At 44.3% G+C, this 17388-nt stretch overlaps 1 protein-coding gene across 4 annotated transcripts in view; it reads left to right on the top strand.

Moving 5' to 3' along the window:
• The window catches only part of LOC106601075 (disheveled-associated activator of morphogenesis 1), an 81910-nt gene that overhangs the window by 30980 nt on the left and 33542 nt on the right, over positions 1 to 17388 (top strand). For all 4 annotated transcript variants that reach the window (XM_014192988.2, XM_014192997.2, XM_014192984.2 and 1 more), the window contains exon 2: positions 5901 to 6144. In XM_014192988.2, the coding sequence (XP_014048463.1) occupies positions 5962 to 6144 (183 nt within the window). In that variant the 5' untranslated portion in view covers positions 5901 to 5961. The remainder of the gene's footprint in view (positions 1 to 5900; positions 6145 to 17388) is intronic.

The raw sequence follows: 17388 nt of genomic DNA, 5'->3' as shown, positions 1-17388 counted from the left end.
ATATACAACATACTGTATATAGGCCTCCCTGCTGCAAAGAGTGGTCATTCACCTTTCTAGTCTTGTTTGGTCTGTTCACATTTGTCCATACCTACTGTAAGAAAGTGGTAAAGTTGTTCTCTAATAGGCTACTCCAAGACTTCAATGGTGTGGATTGTATGGGTTATGTGTGTTCCACAACCACAGGATTTAGCCTAGCTACACAACCACAGGATTTAGCCTAGCTACACAACCACATGATTTAACCTAGCTACACAACCACAGGATTTAGCCTAGCTACACAACCCCAGGATTTAGCCTAGCTACTGTACAGAACCACAGGATTTGGCACACCCACACATTCTTAGTTCAAGAAAAGCCTATTTTATAGTAACTGAAGATGTTGAATGATGGTGTTTGCTTAGTGCTTAGTGTAAGGTCAGAGTAGTGCTTGCTTGGGAGTTTTGGAAGCTGATATTTCTCGCTCTGGCCTTGTGTATATCGACCTCTCAGAGGAGAAACATTGAGAGCATCTAACCTTCTGTAAATTATTCACTGAGATTTTTTGTGAATGAACCCAAAACAGAGTAGACTGCCCTCAGTCTGACCTTAACCTCACTGGGGACCACACTGTCTGCTATCACAGACTGCTGGGTTTCACTTTCCTCTCCTGCGGTTGTTAGATTGGCTTCTCAAGCCAGTCCTGGTTTCTGTTAGCTAACACCAGGACCTCATTTACAAGTTAATATTCATGTAACTTTTCAGTTTAACAAAATTCTGAGGTGATATTATTTTCTTTTGCTTTTCTCCTTTCATTTAGATTTGTAATCTTATTCTCTCAGCGGGAGTCTCTGGTTCCTGTTTAATCAAAGCTCATAGAAACGAGTTGCATGATTTACACTCATAACATCCAGATCTCTCCCTCTTCAAAGACTAACGTACTGCCATTTGTCTTACTGGCCCAGTCTGGATCTTTAGAAATCACTTTGCTTAAGCTCAGATTCAATCTGTGACTTTACTGTGAAATGCTTACTTACAAGCCCTTTCCCAACAATGCGAAGTTAAAAGGTAAGAAATGTAGCAAATAAAAATAGTAACACAAAAGACAACAACAATGAGGCTATATAAAAGTGGTACCAAGTCAATGTGCTGGGGTATGAGGTAGTGGAAGTAATATGTACATGTAGGTAGGGGTAAAAGTAACTAGGCAATCAGGATAGATAATAGACAGAGTAGCAGCAGCGTATGTGAAGAGTGTAAAAGTGTGTTTGTGTGTGTCTATTGCCTGCTGCTAGTACACGAACATGAAGACCAGTAACCACTTCACCACAGTGAGTTGAGCTGAGAAGCAGCGGGCCTTCCTAGTCAGTGCACTAATCCCCACAGTGCCTGTGTTTTGTTATAAATCCTGGTCCTGTTGTGTAGGGTCACTGAGAGGGATGCGGCAGGCTGAGGCCCCTCGGCATAATATTGCTTCCTCTGTCTCTGTCTCTCTGTCTCTCTGTGTGTGTGTGTGTGTGTGTGTGTGTGTGTGTGTGTGTGTGTGTGTGTGTGTGTGTGTGTGTGTGTGTGTGTGTGTGTGTGTGTGTGTGTGTGTGTGTGTGTGTGTGTGTGTGTGTGTGTGTGTGTGTGTGTGTGTGTGTGTGTGTGTGTGTTTTATAATCACCAAAAGCCACTGTAGCTAGGCCCCTAAACCAATCTGAGGGTTGTGAGGGGTTGTTCTGGTCCGTGTGGTGAGGTAACTATCTACCCATATCTTTTAAAGCGGGTAAGTTTGCTTTTATCTAATTCACTGAATTAATCAGACACTGCCTTTTTAACTGTCACCACCGATAAATCCACTATAAATTGAGAATTTCAATAAGCATTTTTCTATGGCTGGCCATGCTTTCCACCTGGCTACCCCTACCCCGGTCAACAGCCCTGCACTCCCCACAGCAACTCACCCAAGTCTACCCCATTTCTCCTTCACCCAATTCCAGATAGCTGATGTTCTGAAAGAGCTGCAAAATCTGAACCCCTACAAATCAGCCGGGCTAGACAATCTGGACCCTCTCTTTCTAAAATGATCTGCCGAAATTGTTGCAACCCCTATCACTAGCTTGTTCAACCTCTCTTTCGTATCGTCTGATTCCCAAAGATTGGAAAGCTGCAGCGGTCATCCCCCTCTTCAAAGGGTTAGACACTCTAGACCCAAACTGCTACAGACCTATATCTATCCTACCCTGCCTTTCTAAGGTCTTCAAAAGCCAAGTTAACAAACAGATTACCGACCATTTTGAATCCCACCGTACCTTCTCCGCTATGCAATCTGGTTTCAGAGCTGGTCATGGGTGCACCTCAGCCACGCTCAAGGTCCTAAATGATATCATAACCACCATCGATAAGAGACATTACTGTGCAGCCGTATTCTTCGACCTGGCCAAGGCTTTCGACTCTGTCAATCACCACATTCTTATCGGCAGACTCAACAGCCTTGGTTTCTCAAATGACTGCCTCGTCTGGTTCACCAACTACTTCTCAGATGGAGTTCAGTGTGTCAAATCGGGGGCCTATTGTCCGGACCTCTGGCAGTCTCTATGGGGTGCCACAGGGTTCAATTCTCGGGCCGACTCTCTTCTCTGTATACATCAATGATGTCGTTCTTGCTGATGGTGATTTCCTGAACCACCTCTACGCAGACGACACCATTCTGTATACTTCTGGCCCTTCTTTGGACACGGTGTTAACTAACTTCCAGACAAGCTTCAATGCCATACAACTCTCCTTCTGTGGTTTCCAACTGCTCTTAAATGCAAGTAAAACTAAATGTATGTTCTTCAACTGATCACTGCCCGCACCTACCCGCCCGTCCAGCATCACTACTCTGGACAGCTCCGACTTAGACTATGTGGATAACTACAAATACCTAGGTGTCTGGTTTAGACTGTAAACTCTCCTTCCAGTCTCACATCAAGCATCTCCAATCCAAAATTTAATCTAGAATCGGCTTGTTATTTCGCAACAAAGCATCTTTCACTCATGCTGCCAAACATACCCTCGTAAAACTGACCATCCTACTGATCCTCGACTTCGGCGATGTCAGTTATAAAATAGCCTCCAACACTCTACTCAGCAAATTGGATGCAGTCTATCACAGTGCCATCCGTTTTGTCACCAAAGCCCCATATACTACCCACCACTGCGACCTGTATGCTCTTGTTGGCTGGCCCTCGCTTCATACTCGTCGCCAAACCCACTGGCTCTAGGTCATCTACAAGTCTCTGCTAAGTAAAGCCTCGCCTTATCTCAGCTCACTGGTGACCATAGCAGCACCCACTCGTAGCACGCGCTCCAGCAGGTATATCTCACTGGTCACCCCCAAAGCCAATTCCTCTTTTGGCCGCCTTTCCTTACAGTTCTCTGCTGCCAATGACTGGAACGAACTGCAAAAATCACTGAAGCTGGAGACTCATATCTCCCTCACTAGCTTTAAGCACCAGCTGTCAGAGCAGCTCACAGATCACTGCACCTGTACATAGCCCATTTGTAAACAGCACATCCAACTACCTCATCCCCATACTGTATATTTATTTATTTATTTATTTATCTTGCTCTTTTGCACCCCAGTATCTCTACTTGCACATTCATCTTCTGCACATCTACCATTCCAGTGTTTAATTGCTATATTTAAATTACTTCGCCGCCATGGTCTATTTATTGCCTTAACTCCCTTATCTTACCTCATTTGCACTCACTGTATATAGACCTTTTGTTTTCTTTTTTTCTACTGTATTATTGACTATGTTTTGTTTATTCCACGTGTAACTCTGTGTTGTTGTATGTGTCGAACTGCCATGCGTTATCTTGGCCAGGTCGCAGTTGCAAATGAGAACTTGTTCTCAACCAGCCTACCTGGTTAAATAAAGGTGAAATAAAATAAATAAAAAACAATCTGTAGTGTTGCACTGCATTTTCTCTATAAAGAAGACAATAATCCAGTATTGGCTCTCTCCCATTGACATACAGGACTCTCTGTCTCTTTATTTGGAATCCTTGGATGTCTGGTTGTATAACAGTACATTTAGGCCTCAGTTGTGGTTAGTGTCGTTTAAGGTGAGGGAGAACAGTTTTTTTTTCATGAGCATGGCCTTATTTCTATTAGAGCATGTTGGATGACGCTCATTCATATTCCATTCACCCAGTTCAATGTAACAGCGATAGGTTTAGGCAACTACATTATACTAACATTTTCCCTATACCCAACATGAGGTTGCTACAACCTAGCCTACGAATGAACGTTTACAACGTAGGTGACCACAGGTCGAGAGACATTTGAGGTGACAGACATTGACGTTCAATACCGCTTTGCACACTCTTGCCTGCATCTAGCTGATATAGGGTGTAATCATCAGTCCAAAGTTGCAAACGAGTTTCTATTGGACAAATTCAGGTATGTTTATCCCCGTTTTGACCCGTTTGCTTCAGTTTTAAGAAATGTTTTTTAATAGAATCGGCGGAATGAATACACCCCTGATCACACGTAAACAGAGTTCACTTTCGTAACAGCCACGTTGTATTCCTTCTCTTCCCTGCACTTGTGGACTTCAATGCACAACACAGCTGTATGTGACCAGGAGAAAAAACCTTTCCAAGCCAAACTGCTACACACAGCCTACATCGTTATCACCATATTAACTAAAGTAATGTCAACGTTGCTAATAGAGCTAACGCATTAGTAAACTTGCTACAATCATGCAGTAACGTTATTCTACAGTCAGCGAGCAGTTACACCGGTGGGCCCTGGTGGCAATAAATTAGTAATACCAAAAGCTTATCTTCCAGTGTTGTGTTGGAAACTTAGCTAGCTAACATAGCATCCCTCTGTTTGAGCAGGGTATTTCAGTAGTCTAAACTAGCTGGCTGCATTTGCTAGCTAAGAAAGTGAAACTGAAAGTTAACTTTTTGGGGGGGAAGAAATGTATTTGTTAAACTGTTCAACTATTGTCTTTCTCTCTCACTTTGAGTCAACTACTCACCACATTTTATACACTGCAGTGCTAGGTAGCTGTAGCTGATGCTTTCAGTACTAGATTAATTATCTGGTCCTTTGATTGGTTGGACAACATGTCAGTTCATGCCTCGAGCTCTGATAGGCTGGAGGACGTCCTCTGAAAGATATAATAACAGTGTAAGTCTATGGAAGGGGGTGAGAACCACGAGACTCCTAGGTTTTGTATTGAGGTCAATGTACCCAGAGGAGTACAGAAACTAGCTGTCCACTGGCTACATCATGGTGCTACCCTACAGAGTGCTGTTGAGGCTACTGTAGACCTTCTTTGCAAAATAGTGTTTTCAATCAGTTATTTGGTGACATGATTATGTTTAGTATAGTTTTATCTAAAAAGGATAACTTTAAGTTTTAACATTCTTATTTTTATGAAATTCACTGAGGAGGATGGTCCTCCCTTTCCTCCTCTGAGGAGCCTCCACTGTTAGGCCTGTGTTTTAACTCAGCCACCACATTTACTTGAAGAACAGTGCAGATGAAAAATTTGGTTGCAGAATGACTGTTTGTGCCGTCATTCTGCCCTGTTCAAGTAAATGTGTTTTTGTTAAATTTCCTGTGGAAATTGTTAAAAGTCATTAAAAGCTGTATGGTTTGTTTAACTTTGCAATCATTGGTTTTTGTTTGACATACATTTTTAAAGTGAAACATCTGTTACGTCTCATTCTGTGACCGTGGAATTTCCCATGGCATAGATCATGTGACATACACCATGCCCTGGGAGTGACATAGACCACACCTTGGGGGGTGATATAGACCACACCCTCAGGGTTAGAATTTACATATATCACACCCTCAGAAGCCAAATGAATGACCTGGTTAAATGACTCCAACCATGTATTCCACTAACAATCTGTCTTGTCTCCTTCTACAGGGAGCCGTGGTGAAAGACGGTAACGTTCCCTAGAAAGGGCCCAAACCCTGGCCGCCACGCCATGGCCCCTCGCAAGCGTCCAGGGCGGGGCCTCTCCGATATTTTCTGCTGTTTTAAAGGGAGTGATCACCCGGAGATCACCTACCGCCTTCGCCATGACAGTAACTTCATCCTACAGACCATGGAGCCCTCCCTGCCCATGCCACCTGAAGAGGAGCTGGATGCCATGTTCTCTGAGCTGGTTGTACGTACTGTCCCTGGGCTGGGCTAGGCCCAATGCCATGCTGAACTGCTGTCTGTCGCTCACTCACTCGCTCATTCTATTGCTCTACTCTGCTTCTCTCACCCATTAAAGTGATACTTCGGAATTTTGGCAATGACGCCCTTTGTCTAGTTAGAGTTGGCTTGAGAAACTACTTCTAACTTCCTTAATACTAGACACAGAGACATACAAATGGTATCTACCATTTAATCCGACTCTGGGGAAGTAGACAAAATGCCTCATTGCCAAAATCCCAAAGTATCCTTTTAAGAGCTGCTGGTTGGTAGTTGGTGCAACTCTACAGTATAGATGACTAAAGGGATCTTGCCATGTATGGCTTTCATTTATTACATGATTACAGTCGAATCAAAATCTTTCAGGACTGTGAAGTATTTAACTAGATTAATCATATGTGGGGGATATGTGGATGGCTGCCATGTTTGAAGGCGAAGCGGCCAGGTCTGCACTTGCTTTTCTTCAACTCTGTTTTCAGGGCCTGGCTGTGTGATTTGGACTCGTCAATACTCACTAAAGGAGGAGCTCGCTTTTGATATATTTCCTCTGAAATACTTTGTTAGCCTGTTTCCAGCATAATCAATGCTTCTTGACAGCAATATAAAGGCATTTTATTAGTAGCTTGAGTACACTAAAAAAGGTTGAAGCCTGCTCCCTGCAAAGACATTTGCATTTTAGTCATATAACAGACACTCTTATCAAGAGCGACAATTAGTTTGGTGAGACAACCTCAATAAAGTAGTTATCAGCAAAGTCAGTGCTAGTAGGAGAAGACATAACTTTTTTGGGGCGCCGTGGGATTCATTTAAGATACTCTGTGAAGAGGTAGGGTTTCAGACATTCTCGGAAGATTGGCAGGAACTTTGCTGATTTAACATCAGGAGGTAGCCATCTTTGGGGTGCCCTGACAGAGCATTGACTGGGCTGAGCGGGAGCTGACCCGCATAGGGGTGCGAGGGCCCCAAGGTGCGGAGAGTCTCCGTAACAGAGGAGAGCAGTCTCAGTTGAGTGAGCCGTCTTGAAGCCTGACTGGTAAGGGTCAAGAAGATCGTTCTGAGAGAGATAGAGAGAGAGTTGGTCAGAGACAGCATGCTCAAGTGTTTTGGAAAGAAAAGAAAGAAGTGATAACGGTCTGTAGTTTTTGACGTGAGAAGGGTCGAGTGTTTGTTTCTTGAGGAAGGGAGCAACTCTGGCCTTCTTGAAGTCCGAGAGGACGCAACCAGTAGTCAGGGATGAGTTGATGAGGGGAAGTGAGTAATGGGAGGTCTCCAGATATGGTCTGGAGAAAGGAAGAGGGGATGGGGTTGAGCGGGCAGGTTGCCAGGTGGCTGGACATCACTAGTTGCAGGATTCCATCTGGAGAGAGCGGGGAGAAAGAGGTCAAGGCATAGGGGAGTTCTGTGAGAGTGGGACCAGTGTAGTCAGTAGGCTGAGTAAATTAGCAAAGGATATCGTCAACCTTCTATTCAAAGTGGTTGACAGTCATTCGCAGAGAGGTAGGTAGGAGGAGGTGGAGGATTAAGGAGGGAGGAGAAGGTGGAAAAAAGTTTCCTAGGGTTAGAGGCAGAAGCTTGAAATGTAGAGTGATCGAAAGTGGCTTAATAGCGGATACAGAGGAAGAGAAGGTAGAGAGAAGTGATAGGTCCTCCGGAACTTTAGTTTTCCTGCGTTTCAGCTCAGCTGCACGCAGCCCTATTCTGTAAGCTTGCAGTGAGTCACTTAGCCATGGAGCAGGAGGTGAGGGCCAAGAGGAAAGGGGACAGTGAGAGTCACAGGATGCGGAAAGGGAGGAGAGTAGGGTTGAAAAGGCAGAATCAGGAGACAGGAGAGAAGGATTTAGCAGAAGGTAGAGATGATAGGATAGAAGAGGAGAGAGTAGTCGGAGAGGGAGAGCAAAGATTGTGATGGTTGAGTGGGTAGGTTTGGAGGAGAGAGGGGGAGAGATTGTGATCAGAGACTTGGAGGGGGGTTGCAATAATACAGTATTTCAGATGAAGGAAACTTCAGAAAACTCAGAGGCCAATGCTTCCTCTTTGTATGGTCAACAAAGGCCCAGTGCTCATGCCTCTATAGGGATAGAGAATAGCTTCTTCCTAGTGCTCATCCTAATAATCCCAAGCTCTCTGTTATCCCCTTATTACTCTCACTATTGATCCATTAAAGGGTTAGCTGCCATGAGTGAGACACGCTCATCCTCATTTAGCTCTGCAGACTCCATTGAGAAGGGGGCCAGTGAGTGTGTGTGCAGGCATTGGCTACCAGTTCATGATGGTGCCTGTCCTTGTCCCTACCCAGCAGCAGCAGCCAGCGGTACAGTCTGGCCCCTCGACTTGCAGGGCTTCCACGCGCTCCGCCGAGTCAGTCGTCCCAGGCACTGGCCAAACAAGACTCCTGCAGAGAATCCATCTGCAGCCATTGTGTCCTGATTGGACCTCTCACAATGGGCCAAAACAGAGTTGTCAAACAGTATCAGCTTAAACTCCATTATGAGGGAAATATGGCTTGGGTCATATTGAGTAGGCACGAAACGGAAGAAAACTGTCAAACGGGGAGGTGCCTTAATAGATGAGGGGATGTTGCCAACCATCCACTTAGTTCATATTTGAAAGAAGAAGAGTAATACAGGATACATAGAGAGAGCTGTGTTTTATTATTTTCTTTTAAGTTATTTATTTTACTTCAAAGGTCAGCAGAAAAATGATTTAGGAAGCTCTCTCGTTATCTCTAAGTTATTTCAGTCCTCCGTTCCTTCCGTTCGTCAAGTGGCGTAGTGGTGCCTGGAAAAGTGGGTACTCTAATTTTGCCAAGAATTCCTCAAATGGCCCGACCAGCAAAGGAAAGACATCCTGTCTTATTTATTTAAGAAACAGTGATATACACTCTGAATGCCCTAAAATTATGAATCCCTTATTGGTCTTTCACAGTCAGGCCAACTCAAGCTGTACTGTGCAAGTATGCTAATAGTAGTTTTACTATTGAAACAGGTTTTCACTCTCAAAGTAACACTTTTTTAATAGAACATCCAATTGTGTTGTTTTTCTAAGTCCATAACAATGCTTAAACCACATCACGAGACTACTTTTATTTTTGAGAGTACTTACCCTTTTAATTCAAGTGCACATGCACCTTGCACTGTGGTTTTGTTAGCAGTGTTTCTGTAGCACATGAGTTTGCAAAACAAATGGTCACTGGATTGATACAAATCATGATATCATTCTGCCAGGTATGCATAAGCTACTTTGTAGCTACTTTTTGGGAAAGTCTTTCTATCTAGCAGAAGACGGTTAGGCCTATCATTAGCATCGCTTTGTCTTTCCTGTTCCTTAATTGTTTGAAACTTTGACTTTTTACTTCATATTAATGTCTTGCCTGGGTTCAAAGTAGCCTATAGCCAAAATCCCACTAAAGAAATGTTGAGACAATTATTTTATAAATATTTCCTCATTATTTTGTAAAGACTTCTGTTCTATTGGTTTTCTTTCAACTTTCTTTCATTGTCTAACAGCCAAATGCTAGTCATATTCGCAACCCATGATAGTTGTTGCATCTTTAGATCTCCCCTCTTTCTACATTTCTAACAGATATTTCCATCTCTGTCCATTAAACTGCTCGCATGTGTGGTGCGAATTTTAGAACTGTGTTCTCCCGCAAATTGCATTTTGGAACATTTGCGCAAAGGCCTACCGCAGTTTGCACAATGCTGCACCTAAAATGTGAAGAAATAATAGTTTGTCAACATTTTAGGCTAAACATTCTGATCTGTTCCTGTTCCATCAACCTTATTAATTGATACGACATATACATCCTCGACATTACTTTTATACCCGTCATGGGGATTAAGAAGTGAGTATACGCAATGCCCACTGAAAATAAGTGGGTATATGGCGTATACCCTCCACTATACCACTGCGTCTGTCCGTTGATGCACCAGACAGTTATGTGTCTCTGACTTGGGGCTCCATATGTCTCGCCTGGATAAGATCAGGCCTGTAGCTTGGCAGACCTGGAGAAGAGCTGTGGCATCTGGCAGTGATGTTTTCTCTCTGGTATGCCTGTTGTTCACACTGAACTATCTGCTCTGCTTTAGCTACTCTGTTTTGATGGGTTTTATCTTTTATCCACATTTCATGCTGTCTGTTGGTCAAAACTGTTTTTTTCTGCCTTTTTTTCACTCCTTCTCCACATCCTCCACAGTCATCACTGTGCTGTTATGAGGAGAGATAGTTGACCTGTAATAACTTACACATCAAGTTGATATATTTGCGCCCAAACATCTGGTTTGAGAATGAACTGAGAGCTGTTGCAGTGGATAGCAGCCATTTTACGGGCTCCTGACCAATTCTGCTATTTTGTGTGACCGAAAACAGCATCTGGAGATCAGAACAGCGATCACTAACCGGTTTCTACTTCAACGAGTCAGCAGCTCTGGACGTTCTGCATACTCCAACACAAGGCCCTAATCCCCAGTGGATGAGCTGGCGCAAAAGATGCAGACGAGCCGGCATCCAGACCAAACTTTGTTGACAAGTAAATAAACCGCCTCTAGGTACAGTCACTAGAGAACAAACTGGACGAGCTCCGTTTGAGACTATCCTACCAACAGGACCTGAAGAATTGTAATGTTCTATGTTTCACAGAGTCGTGGCTGAACAAGAAGATGTATAATATACATCTTGTTGGCTTTTCCATACATCTTCAAGACCGGTTGGCAGCCTCGGGTAAGATGAGGGAGGGAGTGGTGTGTCTGTGTTAACTGCTGGGGCGCAATCTCGAATGTTAAGGAAGTCTCAAGTTTTTGCTCTCCTGAGTTTAGAATACCTTATGATAAGCTGCAGACCATACTATTTACCAACATATTTTTCATAGCACTCTATTTATCAATGCAAACCAATGCTGGCACTAAGACCACACTCAACGAGCTGTATAGGGCTATAAGCAAACAAGAAAGTGCACACCCAGAGGCAGCTCTTCTCATGGCCGGTGATATTAGGTGCAGGGAAACTGAAATGTTTTATTTCACTTTTATCAAGATGTCATAAGTGAGACTACAGGCAAAAAAATTCTACATCACCTTTTCTCCACACACACACAAACGTATACAAGGCTCTCCCCTGACCTCCCTTCGGCAAATCTTACCATAACTCTATCCTCTTGTTTCCTGCTTACAAGCAAAAACTAAAACAGGAAGTACTAGTGGTCCGAAGTGGTCTGATGAAGTGGATGCTAAGCTACAGGACATCCGCACTGAGCTAAAGGCTAGAGCTGCCGCCTTCAAGGAGTGGGACGCTAATCCGGGAACACTTATAAGAAATCCAGCTACGACCTCTGACAAGCTATCAAACAGGCAAAGCGTCAATACAAGACTAAGATCAAATCCTACTACGCCTGCGCTGACGCTCGTCAGATATGGCAAGGCTTGCAAACTAACACTGATTACAAAGGGAAACCGAGCAGCGGACTGCCCAGTGATGCGAGCCTAGCAGACGAGCTAAATGCCTTATATGCTAGCTTTGAGACAAGCAACAATGAACCATTCATGAGAGCACCAGCAGTTCTGGACCATTCTCCGTAGCCGATGTGTTTCAAGCAGACCACCATAGGTTACCTTGGCGTTCTTGGGCACAGGGACTGTTTAAATTATTTTTGCCTCATAGCCTTGAAGTGCTTTGAAAGGCTGGTAATCACTCACATCAACACCATCATACCAGATGTCCTGGACCCACTCCAATTCACGTACCGCCCCAACAGATCCACAGATTACGTAATCTTTATTGCACTCCACACTGCCCTCTCCCACGTGTACAAGAAGAACACTTATTTGAGAATGCTGTTTATTGACTACAGCTCAGCGTTAAACACCATAGTGCCCTCGAAGCTCATCACTAAGCCCAGGACCCTGGGACTGAACACTTCCCTCTGCATCTGGATCCTGGATTTTCTGACGGGCCACCCCCAGGTGGTGAGGGTAGGCAACAACATATCCAACACACTGAGCATCAACATGGAGGCGCCTCAAGGCTGCGTGCTTAATCCCTTCTTGTACTCCCAGTTCACCCACGACTTCGTGGCTGCGCACGACTCAAACGCCATCATGAAATTTGCTGACAAAACAGGACAGTGGTAGACCTGATCACCGACGATGATGAGACAGCTTATAGGGAGGAGGTCAGTGACCTGGCAGTGTGGTGCCAGGACAACAACCTCTTCCTCAACGTTAGCAAGAGTTGATTGTAGACTACAGGAAACGGAGGGCCGAGCACGCCCCCATTGAGAGAATCTTGACTGACTGCATCACCGCTTGTTATGGCAACTGCTTGGTATCCGACGCAAGGTGTTACAGAGGCTAGTGCATACGGCTCAGTACATCACTGGGGCTGAGCTCCCTGCCATCCAAACCTCTATACCAGCCGGTGTCAGAGGAAGGCCCAAAACATTTTCAGACTCCAGTCTGAAATCATAGACTGTTCTCTCTGCTACCGCACGGCAAGCGGTACCGAGACACCAAGTCTGGAATGAACAGGATCTAGAACAGCTTCTACCCCCAAGCCATAAGACTTTTAAACAGCTACCCGGGCTATTTATCTAACTATTTGCATTGACCCTTTTTTCACTAACTCTTTTGACTCATTACATACACTGCTGCTACTGTTTATTATCTCTTCTGTTGCCAAGTCATTTTAGCCCCACCTATATGTGCATTCTGTATCTACTGGTGCACTGTGTTTTAAAACCATGTATTTAACCTTTATTTAACTAACGGAGGGCCAAGCAAGTCATTTGAAGAAATTCTTATTTCCAATGACGGCCAGAAAAAAGGCCTCCTACGGGGGCTGGGAAAATACATCCAAGTTATCCTTACTCATTGTATATTTATCCCTCGTTATAATTATTTCTATATTTTTTCTATTTTTCCCTGCATTGTTGAGAAGTTCCCATAAGCATTTTCCTGTTAGTCTGTCTGTTGTTTACGAAGCATGTGACAAATGAAATGCGATTTGATCCAGTCCAGACAGGAATTCTGATGCATTATAGGTGTTGTCATAGAAATGGGGTGTTGTCTGGTCACGCGTAATGTAATAATCCTTTGATATCCCACTTCGCAACCATCCTGTCATGTCTGGAATCTGTCCAATGGAATTCTATGGGATGTCAGTAATGATGTGATATTGTAGGGACAATGGATGTTTGGCTGTAAGTGGTCATGATTGTTGACAGACATATAGAGGGACCAGACAGTGGATCAATGGTGCTGCAGGCTGGTTTAGATGTTGGGAACAGCAGACACATATGGATGGGGCATACACATACACACACACACACACACACACACACACACACACACACACACACACACACACACACACACACACACACACACACACAGAGCATTCATAGCTGTCCTGTATGTCTCAGTTGATAGAGCATGGCGCTTGCAAAGCCAGGATCGCGGGTTAATTTCTTTAGGCCGACCACCCATACGTAAAATATATGCACACGTGACTAAATCACTTCGTATAAAATCATCTGCTAAATGGAGTGTGTGTGTGTGTGTGTGTGTAAACTCAGCAAAAAAATAAACGTCCTCACTGTCAACTGCGTTTATTTCAGCAAACTTCACGTGTAAATATTTGTATGAACATAACAAGATTCAACAACTGAGACATAAACTGAACAAGTTCCACACATGTGACTAACATAAATGGAATAATGTGTCCCTGAACAAATGGGGGGTCAAAATCAAAAGTAACAGTCAGTATCTGGTATGGCCACCAGCTGCATTAAGTACTGCAGTGCATCGCCTCCTCATGGACTGAACCAGATTTGCCAGTTCTTGCTGTGAGATGTTACCCCACTCTTCCACCAAGGCACCTGCAAGTTCCTGTACATTTCTTCGGGGAATGGCCCTAGCCCTCACCCTCCGATCCAACAGGTTCCAGACGTGCTCAATGGGATTGAGAACCGGGCTCTTTGCTGGCCATGGCAGAACACTAACATTTCTGACTTGCAGGAAATCACACACAGAACGAGTGGCATTGTCATGCCGGAGGGTCATGTCAGGATGAGCCTGCAGGAAGGGTACCACATGAGGGAGGAGGATGTCTTCCCTGTAATGCACAGCGTTGAGATTGCCTGCAAGGACAACAAGCTCAGTCCGATGATGCTGTGACACACCGCCCCAGACCATGATGGACCCTCCACCTCCAAATCGATCCCGCTCCAGAGTACAGGCCTCGGTGTAACTCTCATTCCTTTGACGATAAATGCAAATCCGACCATCACCCCTGGTCAGACAAATCCGCGACTCGTCAGTGATTAGCACTTTTTGCCAGTCCTGTCTGGTCCAGCGACGTTGGGTTTGTGCCCATAGGTGACATTGTTGCCGGTAATGTCTTGTGAGGATCTGCCTTACAACAGGCCTACAAGCCCTCAGTCCAGCCTCTCTCAGCCTATTGCGGACAGTCTGAGCACTGATGGAGGGATTGTGCGTTCCTGGTGTAACTCGGGCAGTTGTTGTTGCCATCCTGTACCTGTCCAGCAGGTGTGATATTCGGATGTACCGATCCTGTGTAGGTGTTGTTACACGTGGTCAGCTGTCTGTCCTGTCTCCCTGTAGTGCTGTCTTAGGTGTCTCACAGTACATACATGGCAATTTATTGTCCTTGACATCTGCAGTCCTCATACCTCCTTGCAGCATGCCTAAGGCATGTTCACGCAGATGAGCAGGGACCCTGGGCATATTTCTTTTGGTGTTTTTCAGGGTCAGTAGAAAGGCCTCTTTAGTGTCCTAAGTTTTCATAACTGTGACCTTAATTGCCTACCGTCTGTAAGCTGTTAGTGTCTTAACAACCGTTCCACAGGTGCATGTTCATTAATTGTTTATGGTTCATTGAACAAGCATGGGAAACAGTGTTTAAACCCTTTACAATGAAGATCTGTGAAGTTATTTGGATTTTTACAAATTATCTTTGAAAGACAGTCTCCTGAAAAAGGGACGTTTCTTTTTTTTGCTGTGTGTGTGTATACACACTACCGTTCAAAAGTTTGGGGTCACCTTGAAATGTCCTTGTTTTTGAAAGAAAAACACATTTTTTGTCCATTTTAAAATAATGTCAAATCGATCAGAAATATAGTGTAGACATTGTTAATGTTGTAAATGAGTATTGTAGCTGGAAACGACAGATTTGTAATGGAATATCTACAAAGGCGTACAGAGGCCCATTATCAGCAACTATCACTCCTGTGTTCCAATGTCACGTTGTGTTAGCTAATCCAAGTTGATCATTTTAAAAGACGAATTGATCATTAGAAAACTCTTTTGCAATTCTGTTAGCACAGCTGAAAACTGTTGTTCTGATTAAAGAATCAATAAAACTGGCTTTCTTTAGACTAGTTGAGTATCTGGAGCATCAGCATTTGTGGGTTCGATTACAGGTTCAAAATGGCCAGAAACCAAGAACTTTCTTCTGAAACTCGTCAGTCTATTCTTGTTCTGAGAAATGACGGCTATTCCAAACTAGACACTCTAATGTACTTGTCCTCTTGCTCAGTTGTACACCGGGGCCTCCCACTCCTCTCTCTATTCTGGTTATAGCCAGTTTGCTCTGTTCTGTGAAGGGAGTAGTATGGACAAAAAATATACCTTTCTTTCAAAAACAAGGACATTTCTAAGTGACCCCAAACTTTTGAACCTGTGTGTGTGTGTGTGTGCTCACACTGAGTATACTAAACATTAGGAACACCTTCCTAATATTGAGTTGCGCCCTAATCTATGAGCCTAATTAGGGTGTGGGTGGGCATTGGAGATCATAGGCTCACCCACTTGGGAGGCAGCCCCACCAACAGGGGAGCCAGGCCCAGCCATTCAGAATGAGTTTTTCCCCACAAAGGGGTTTTATTACAGACAGAAATAATCCTCAGTTTCATCAGCTGTCTGGGTGGCTGGTCTCAGACGACCCCATAAGTGAATAAGCCGGATGTGGAGGTCATGGGCTGGCGTGGTTACACATGTTCTGCTATTCATCATGTTCCGGAACTCCAATTTGAGCAGCAGCAGCTGAAAAATGAGCTCCTACAAATATTGAAATTTACATGGTTTTTAGAGTGAAGTACATCGGAAAAAAGCAAAAGAAAACTGCAAGACTGAATAGGAGAAAAAACAAGCAACAAACAAAGAAGATAGGCTTTTGAAAAATAACTATTTTTCATAAAATTGTAGTTATCTTAGCTAGCTGAATTGTTTACCAGTTGCTAAGCAGTTGCTAGGGACTCTTTTGGAAGAAGCTAGCTAGCTAACGAAGAACAACAAAGAATATCTAGTTAACAGAAGAAAAGAAAGAGAAAATCAGGACAGAAGAAAAAGGATATCAAAGTGAAAGAGTTCTCTAAAGACACAAGAGACAATAATACAAGAAACAACACTTCTGTAGCTTGTCAACTATGTGTCTGTCTATCCCTGTTCTCTCCCCTCTGCACAGGCCATACAAACGCTTCACACCGTGTGGCCGCTGCCACTCTAACCTGGTGGTCCCAGCGCGCACGACCCACGTGGAGTTCCAGGTCTCCGGCAGCCTCTGGAACTGCCGGTCTGCAGCCAACAAGGTTGAGTTCATCTCAGCCTATGCTACCCTCCAGTCCCTAGACTTCCTGGCGCTGACGGAAACATGGATTACCACAGATAACACTGCTACTCCTACTGCTCTCTCTTCGTCTGCCCACGTGTTCTCGCATACCCCTAGAGCATCGAGCCAGCGGGGTGGTGGCACTGGAATCCTCATCTCTCCCAAGTGGACATTCTCTCTTTCTCCCCTGACCCATCTGTCTATCTCCTCATTTGAATTCCATGCTGTCACAGTTACCAGCCCTTTCAAACTTAACATCCTTATCAATTATCGTCCTCCAGGTTCCCTTGGAGAGTTCATCAATGAGCTTGACGCCTTGATAAGTTCCTTTCCTGAGGATGGCTCACCTCTCACAGTTCTGGGTGACTTTAACCTCCCCACATCTACCTTTGACTCATTCCTCTCTGCCTCCTTCTTTCCACTCCTCTCCTCTTTTGACCTCACCCTCTCACCTTCCCCCCCTACTCACAAGGCAGGCAATACGCTTGACCTCATCTTTACTAGATGCTGTTCTTCCACTAATCTCATTGCAACTCCCCTCCAAATCTCCGACCACTACCTTGTATCCTTTTCCCTCTTGCTCTCATCCAAC

This window comes from Salmo salar, chromosome ssa01 (assembly GCF_905237065.1).
Source record: "Salmo salar chromosome ssa01, Ssal_v3.1, whole genome shotgun sequence".
In the NCBI taxonomy this organism is placed as follows: Eukaryota; Metazoa; Chordata; class Actinopteri; order Salmoniformes; family Salmonidae; genus Salmo; species Salmo salar.
This window is presented reverse-complemented; position numbering and strand designations above follow the sequence as displayed.